We start from the raw sequence: 8695 nt of genomic DNA, 5'->3' as shown, positions 1-8695 counted from the left end.
AGGTTCCCCACATCAGGGCCCCAGGGTGGGCAGCAGAGTCATGTTCTATCCACACAGCTTTCCGCAAGGTGAGGTGACTCACACCTGTAATCCCAACCCTTTGGAAGACCAAGGCGGGAGGAAAGCTTAAGCCTAGGAGTTCAGCCTGGGCAACATGGCAAGACCCCATCTTTACAAAAAAAATTTTTAATTAGCTGGGCGTGGTGGTCCGCCTGTAATCCCAGCATTAATCCCTCGACAGCATTCTGCCTCTAGCCCGTTCAGCTTCATCCCCCTCTCCATTGCCCATGTAGGCCAAGGGCGGATATGCTCCCAGGACGTCCACTCCGCTCCTGCATGGCCTGGGCTCCCTTCCGGCCTCACACTGCCCAGGAGGCTCATTCTCCAGCCACGGCCCAGTGCCTGCGCCACCTTTCCTGTAAGACCCCCATATGTGGGGTGGGGAGGTGCATGTGCCTTCCCGGTCTAGGTGGCATCTGTGCCTCTCCTCGCTGTGGTCTCCTCCACGTCACTCGAGGAAGGATGGGACTGCGACCTCCAGGTCCAGAGGTCCCATCCCTCCCAAGCAGGAGGGAAGCAACGACAGCCATCTCCCAGATGAAACATGGACTGAACCAAGCACCCCTGCCCTTCAGCCCACTGACGCCAAGGACCACCTGCCAAGGCCCCAAGAGCTCACAACCCCATCTGCAAGGGTGACGGGCAGCCCACAGCACATGGGGTCACTTTTCACTGTCTGGACTCACGGGACCTCTGGCCCTCATGGGGCAGAGTTCTAGGCTTCTGGGTCCCCGAAGGAAACCTGGCTGCAGTGATCAGGGGCCGTAGTAGGAAATACCAAGCTGTCCCAGGCCACAGAGCCAGGGTGGCACACGGAGGACATGCGGCCATGGGCTTCATGTGGCCCCCATCCCTCCAGGAAGCCACAGCTGGGTTCTGTCGGCTCAGGCCACCCAGCAAAGCCCTTGGCCCATATGAAGGGAAGGCATCATGTTTCAAAAGGGGGGGTCCCCATGTGGACACAGACGTAAACCAGTAACTAAAGACGAAGGGCATAGGAAGAGCACCACGACTCCAACAGAAGCGAGCACTTTGGAGACTGTGGGGAAAATGGGGACGGTAGGGACAGTGGGACGGTGGGGATGGTGGGGACAGTGGGGATAGTTAGCTGTTCCTGCACCATGTCAGGAAGTGTGAGGTTCACTCCCCCAGTTCAGCCCAAGAGAGCGCCCACCCCATGCAATGCCCAGGCAGGGGCAAAAGCCAGGACTCTGTGACCCCCCTGGGTCGTTTGTGAGCACCCCCGTCACCAGGAATATTAACTGGCCCATCCTTCCTCGCAGAGAGGAGGAGGACCTGGAGGCAGCAGCTAAACATGACTTCAGCGCCCACCGTGGCCCTCCCGTCCCCCTCCCCCGCCACCTCCTCTGTCTCCATCCCCACCTTATTTTCCGCAGTAACGTGTGAAAGGGCCGGAACAGCTCGGACATGTCTTCCGCCTTGCGGTCCAAGTTCAGGGGTCCGTCCGCATAGACCACGAGGCCACTGCATTTGAGACACAAAAGCCAGGATGTCAGGCCTGTGGCCCCCTAGGTGCCGCGGACAGCCCAACTTAACCACCTGTGAAAACCACGGCCGCTGGGACTCTGCAGCGTCACTGTCCCAGCACGGCCGCCGCCTCACGCTTTGCCTTGTGTGATTGCATCATAAATAAGCTTAGAAAAAAGCAGTGAAAATTATTACCCAGACTTCATCCTCTTTTGCAGTTGATTAGTTTGTGTTCATCGGAGGGGTCGTAAAGTAATCAGAAAAGTGTATCTGCACACATCGGTGCTGCAATCAGATAAATTCGCCTCAAGGTTTGTTACCAAAACCTACTTTCTTGCAAGTTATAAAAACTGGATTTGTGGCCAGGCGCGGTGGCTCAAGCCTGTAATCCCAGCACTTTGGGAGGCCGAGACGGGTGGATCACGAGGTCAGGAGATCGAGACCATCCTGGCTAACACAGTGAAACCCCGTCTCTACTAAAAAAATACAAAAAACTAGCCGGGTGAGGTGGCGGGCGCCTGTAGTCCCAGCTACTCGGGAGGCTGAGGCAGAAGAATGGCGTAAACCCGGGAGGCGGAGCTTGCAGTGAGCTGAGGTCCGGCCACTGCACTCCAGCCTGGGCGAGAGAGCGAGACTCTGTCTCACAAAAAAAAAAAAAAAAAAAAACTGGATTTGTGGTTAAATTTATCTGCAGAGCCTTATGAGAATTGGACCTGGAACCAACTTCTCCAAAAGCAAAACCAGTTGCAGGTGTGAGCTGAGGCCCCGCACGGGTTCCCTTCCTGCAGCCTGGCCAATGCTCCACCACCCTACAAGACCAAAGCAGCCTCCCCTCATCTCCCACACAGGACCCACCTCCCTCGTGGTGCGCACCATGCCCCCAGAAGCTCCCCTCCCCACTGCAGCCCCATGTGGCTGAGGCCGGTTTTCCTCACTGTCCCTACCCCAGAGTCTGGCTCAAGGCCTGCTGGACAGGCTTCCCAGATGCCACCTCTGGCGGCCCCCATTCCTCTCTGTGCACCGTCCAGCCCTGCCCAGCTCCGAGTGTGTCTTGATCATCCATGTCTCAGCCCGTCTCTCCTTGAGAGCACCCATCCCAGAGGACCTGCTCTGGGTGCCTCCTCCTGGGTCTCCTGGGACCAGACCATGTCTCAGATGCCTGGGGAGTATCCACCCACGAAACCGTCCCCTGTCCCTCATCATCATATTCTTCCTCATCAGAGCACAGACAAGGGCCATGTGGGCTTGTCTGTGTAAATGGAGCACCACCAGCCTGTCTCTTTCAGCAGACGTGACACCAAGGTCAGGTCCAGCCAACACTATCCAACACCGAGTCCCCGGCAGCTCAGGGACAGTCTCCTTGTGTAACACACCCAGCTCAGTGAGAAAGGCTGATAAAGGAAATTGGACAAAGGGAATGTTTTCCCTAAAAATTGTTGGGTTTCATGTGCAAAAAGAAAGATTTGAAAGTCACAGGAGAAGTATGTGCAGTGCTGCCTCCAGGGCATGGGGGCGCCAGGCCCTGTGGAGTGGCCAGCTCAGCTGGGCAGGAGGCTGTGTCCTGACCCCCTGTGGGTGAGGGGACAGCACAGCCAGCCTTCCATTCTGCTTGGTGTCCTTTGTGGCTCTTACATGAGCTGCCTGTCCTGATTAAACGAACAGTATTCAAGGGACAATTACCCAAACCGAGCCTTAACTCTATGGGTGAATCAGGCAGTCTCAGGACAAAGGCAGAGTGAAACAGAGCAGGGAAGGGGGCAGCCCTGACTCCACAGCCGGGCCTCAGGGAAGTCATCCCCAACCCCAGTAGAGCTCCCTCCCTGCTGGGCATAGGACTCAGCCCCGCAATGACCCATGTACCCAACGTCTGCCCGTCTGGAAACCTCGCTCCTGCCTGCTCCTGGCAGCAGCGTGGCCGAGGAAGGACTCAGCTGCCCCCCAGGGCAGGCAGCAGGAGTGGGGGAACGAGGCCTGCCCATGAGAGCTGCTGGCCCAGGTCCTCAGAAAAGAACTCGTTCATCAGGAGGCTCAGACCCGGAGGCTGCTGTGCCACCTCCTCCTGGGAGCCTGCGGGGACCCAAGGACCCCTGGGCTGTATCCCTGCATCCAGCCGTGTGTCGGCTTTTGCGTGCTGGACGAAGGGCCAAGCACTCCACGGTGGCCGAGCCCTGCCGCTCAGCGACTCTGCAGGTGCCCGAACTACAGAGAGAAGGCCCGTGGGACGGGAGATCAGGCCCAGGTGCTGAAGTAATGGGGTGTGGGGGCCAGAGGTGGGGAGAGGTGGGGAGCAGCCCCCACGCAGCAGCCAGAGGCTCAGCATCTGTCTCTGCACCTGGCCTGGCACTTGTAGGAATCTGGCTGAAGGGGCCCAGAATGAGGCCTGGGAATGAGCTATTGCTAGAAATGGTGGGTCTGATGCAGCTGCTGCCCATGGCTACAGCCCGACAGGCCACCCAGGCCTGTGTCCACGCTGCCACGAGCAGGGGTAAGGCAGTCACCCACCAGTGAGCCTGGAAGGCTGGATCCCGGGGTCTCGGTGTGGCCAGGGGTGTGGGGGCACCGTGAGGGGCCTGGCCCAGATCCAGCTAAGGTGAGCAGGCGAGAAAGCTGGGCCCTGCTGGAAGTGGGGGTGGCCAGTCTTCCCTTTTCTTTTTTCAAAGAAATTCATATAACAAACAATTGTTTTAAAGGGTACGATTCTGAGGCATTTTCTGCATTCATGGTGCTGTGCACCCATCACCTCTCTAGTTTCAAAAGGTTTTTATCACCCCAGAAAACACCCGTTTAACAATCACCACTGACTTCCTCACCTCAGCCATAGCAATCCCTCATCTGCTTTCATCTGCTTTCTGTCTCTCTGAATTGGCCTATTCTGGGTGTTTCATGTAAACAGAATCACGTAATGCGTGACCTTTGTGACCGGTTTTCACCTTGCACCACGTTTTCAAGGCTCATGATGCTGTGGCACGTGGCGAATGTTCCTGCACATACATTTCTTCATTCATCCACGGGTGGACGTTTGGATTGTTTCTGTCTTTGGGCTATTATGAATAATGCTGCCATAAACATTCGTGTAGAAGTTTGTTCACGGACATATGTTTTCATCTCTCTTGGGTATATGCCTAGAAGGGTATGTGGTATGACCATATGGATCATATAATTCTATGTTTAACTTTTTAAGGAACCACCAACTGTTTTCCGTAGCAGCTGCGGCGTTTTACACTCCTGCCAGCAATCCAAGGGTTTTGACTTCTCCACACTCTCACCACGTGTTCTTTTCCATTTTTTTTTAATTACAGCCATCCTGGTGGGTGTGAAGTGGCATCTCATCATGGTTTTGATTTACATTTCCTTAATAACCACTGATGTGGACCATCTTTTTCATGTGCCTGTTGGCCACGTGTATATCTTCTTTGGAGAAATGTCTATTCAAGTCTTTACTCATTTTTAAATTGGGTTGTTTGTCGATTTGTTGTTGAGTTGAAAGCGTTCTTTATATGTTCTAGACATTAAATCTTCATCAGATATATGATTTGCAAATATTCTTTAGGTTGTCTTTTCATTTTCTTTATAATGTCTTTTGATGCATCACAATTTTTAATTTTGATGAGGTCCAGTTTCTCGTCTTTTTGTGGTGGTGCTTTTGATGTCAAATCCATTGAAAAATCTGAGAACAGGAAGACTTACCCTCTGTATCAAAGTTCTCTAGAGAAACAGAACAAGAGAGAAAGATTTATTTTAAGGAATTATTTCATGCAATTGTGGGGGCTGGCAAGTCCAAATTCTGCTGGAGACCCAGAGAAGAGTTGACACAGCAGCTCCAATCCAAGGAGTCTGGCAGCCGGATTCCCTCTTACTTGGGGATCTCAGTCTGTTTCTCTCAGGGCCTTCCACGAACTGGATGAGGCCCACCCACATCACGGAGGGTCGTCAGCTGTACTCAGAGTCTACTGATTTAAATGCTAATCTCATCTTTAAAATACTCACGGCAGGGTGGTGCTGACGTGCATTTCAGAGGACAGGGAAGGTTGTATCCACATTGTACAGTGGATGCTACATTGGACACTGATGGGGAGAATCATCCATTCAATGAAGCAAGACTTGTGTTGAACAAGACAAGCTGGGTGAAGCATTTGAAGGTGCTTTTGAGGTACTGAGGTACATTCAACTGATCTTCAGTCCTCCCCAGATGACAAAAATGACCTGGCTTTCATCAACCACTGTCCTCATGTCAGAGGAAATTCCATCTGCTAAGAAGTGTTACTCACAGAGGAACCTGTGTATAACTGGAGAACCATAGTAGCAGGAAGAAGCTCTGGCCGTTTTAATACCTTCACGAATCCCCACGTAATGCCAAGATGGCGTCTTGTATCCAGGGGTAGATAAAACCAAAGACATCTTTCCATTTGTATTGAAAAATAAATAAAAACTTTAGGGAAAACCTTCAGGGAAAAAGAAAAGTCAACCGGAACCCCGTGACTTACTCAGAAAATTGCCAGGGCCCTGAGGAATGATGGAAGAACTAGAGAAATCGCCAAAATCCAGAGGAAGCTGACCTACCAGTTTACCAAGGCCATCCTCCAAAGACTCTATCTTATTTCTCGGGGAAAGCAATCTTCTACTCACAGTGTGTTCAGCCTGATCAAGAATATCTCAGTTTAAATAACTAGAATGCAAATTATAACTATACACGTGCCAATTACCATGAGCTAAGTTACCCTGATTGCTAAATATACTCTCACGTTTCATGGTTTCCTGGCATCAGAAATCCCTACAAGCTTCAGGATTTTTCTCTTAAAACAAATGCTGAAGAGAAAAAAAAAAACTTTATTATTGCTATCTTTTATCAAATAGCATAGAATCTATTCTAACTTGGTGGGAAATCCTGCCAATGAACAAATTTATTGTTGCAAATGACCAAGCCCTATGTCAAAGTACTGACTAAATGGTCTTGCTCTTACTATTCTCTATTCAACCACTTTCTTTCAGATTAATACTGCCAGTACAGGAAACTAATAATGATTCAAACATTTTTCTGTCATATACTCAGGTGAAAACATCACTCTAACCTGCATCTGCTGGCTTTACAAAAAATCATTTACAAAAAAAATGACTGCACATGATAAAAGCGTTTGTGCAAAAATATATTCATGGCTTTAAAAACTTCAGTGAAGGCCGGGCGCAGTGGCTCAAGCCTGTAATCCCAGCACTTTGGGAGGCCGAGACGGGTGGCTCACGAGGTCAGGAGATCGAGACCATCCTGGCTAACACGGTGAAACCCTGTCTCTACTAAAAATGCAAAAAAACTAGCCGGGCGAGGTGGTGGGCGCCTGTAGTCCCAGCTACTCGGGAGGCTGAGGCAGGAGAATGGCATAAACCCGGGAGGCGGAACTTGTAGTGAGCTGAGATTGGGCCACTGCACTCCAGCCCGGGCGACAGAGCGAGACTCCGTCTCAAAAAAAAAAAAAAAAAAAAAAAAAAAAAATTCAGTGAAAATGTATATTCAGTTCCCTTACTCACATTTTTTCCTTTTCCCCTTGCCTTTAAATCTTACTTTTTCATTTTTCTTTTAAGAGACAGTCTCATTCCGTTGCCCAGACTGTAATTCAATGGCGTGATCATAGCTTACTGCAAACTCGAACTCCTGGGCTCAAGTAATCCTCTTGCCTTTGCCTCCCAAGTGGCTGGGACTACAGGCACACACCACCACACCTGGTTTTTTGCCGTTGGGACGAGGTTTCATTATGTTGTCTAGGCTGGTCTCAAACTCCTGGCCTCAAGCTATTCTGCTGCCTCAGCATCTCAAAGTGTTAGGATTACAGGCATGAGCCACCAAACCCAGTCTCTTACCCATTTTTTGTTGTTGTTGTTGTTTTCTTGCTGTTTAATTTTTTGAGTTCTTTATATATGTTGGATATTAACCCATCAGATGTATGAATTGTAAATATTTTCTTGCAATCCATAGGTTGTCTCTGCACCCTGTTGTTTCTTTTGCTGTGCAGAAGCTTTTCAGTTTGATGTAATCCAGTTTATCTATATTTATTTCTGTTGCCTGCACTTTGGGGCCAAATCCAAAAAGTCACTACCCAGACTAATGTTGTGTAGTCTTTCCCCTAAGTTTTCTTCTAGTAGTTTTAGAGTTTCTGGTCTTACATTTAGCTCTTTAATCCATTCTGAGTTGATTTTTTTATATGGTGTGAGATAAGGGTCTAGCTTCATTCTTTGACATGTGAAAATGTCAGATTTCCCAACACCATTTATTGAAGAGGCTGTCCTTGTCTTCTTGGCACCTTTGTTGAAAATTAGTTGGGTTCATTTCTGGGCTCTTTATTCTGTTCCACTGGTAGGTGTCCTGTTGTTTTGTTTTTGCCAATTCCAAGCTGTTTTAAAATTACTGTAGCTTTGTAGTAAAGTTTAAAATCAGGTAGTGTGGTATATCCAGCTTTGTCCTTTTTGCTCATGATTGCTGTGGCTATTTGTGGGTTTTTATGGTTCTATATGAATTTCAGGATTTTTTCTCTTTTCATAAATAAAATGATGTTGGGCTTTTGAAAGGGATTACATTAAACATGTAGATTTATTTGGGTAGTACGGACATTCTAACACTATTAATTTTTCCAATCCATGAACATGGAATATCTTTCATGTGCCTTCTTGAATTGATTTCATTGGTGTTTTATAGTTTTCGGTGCACAGGTTTTTCACCTCCGTGATAAAAATTATTCCTTAGTATTTTTTGTAGCTATTGTAAATGAGATTATTCTCTTGATTTCTTCTTTCAGATAGTATATTGTTAGTGTATAAAAATGCTGCTAATTTTTGTGTGTTGATTTTGTGTCCTGGAACTTTACTATATTCATTATTAGTCCTAACAGTTTTTTTGTGGAGTCTGTAGGGTTTTCCACATATAAGATAAGGTTGCCGGCTGGGTGCAGTGGCTCACACCTATAATCCCAGCACTTTGGGAGGCCAAGGCAGGTGGATCACTAGATCAGGAGTTCAAGACCAGCCTGGCCAATATGGTGAAACCCTGTCTCTACTAAAAATCCAAAAATTAGCTGGGCGTGGTGGTCCGCCTGTAATCCCAGCATTAATCCGACAGCATTCTGCCTCTAGCCCGTTCAGCTTCATCCCCCTCTCCATTGCC

The 8695-nt window shown here is 49.1% G+C and overlaps 1 protein-coding gene across 3 annotated transcripts in view; it reads right to left on the bottom strand.

Annotated features, from left to right (window-relative positions):
* ZFYVE28 (zinc finger, FYVE domain containing 28) overlaps positions 1-8695 on the bottom strand; it is a 151145-nt gene that overhangs the window by 50262 nt on the left and 92188 nt on the right. For all 3 annotated transcript variants that reach the window (XM_011936754.1, XM_011936755.1, XM_011936756.1), the window contains one exon: positions 1444-1545. In XM_011936754.1, the coding sequence (XP_011792144.1) occupies positions 1444-1545 (102 nt within the window). The remainder of the gene's footprint in view (positions 1-1443; positions 1546-8695) is intronic.

The sequence above is a fragment of the Colobus angolensis genome, unplaced genomic scaffold (assembly GCF_000951035.1).
Source record: "Colobus angolensis palliatus isolate OR3802 unplaced genomic scaffold, Cang.pa_1.0 Scaffold157, whole genome shotgun sequence".
NCBI classification, from domain to species: domain Eukaryota; kingdom Metazoa; phylum Chordata; class Mammalia; order Primates; family Cercopithecidae; genus Colobus; species Colobus angolensis.
Note: the sequence above shows the minus strand (reverse complement) of the source record. Positions and strands in the feature narration are given on the sequence as shown.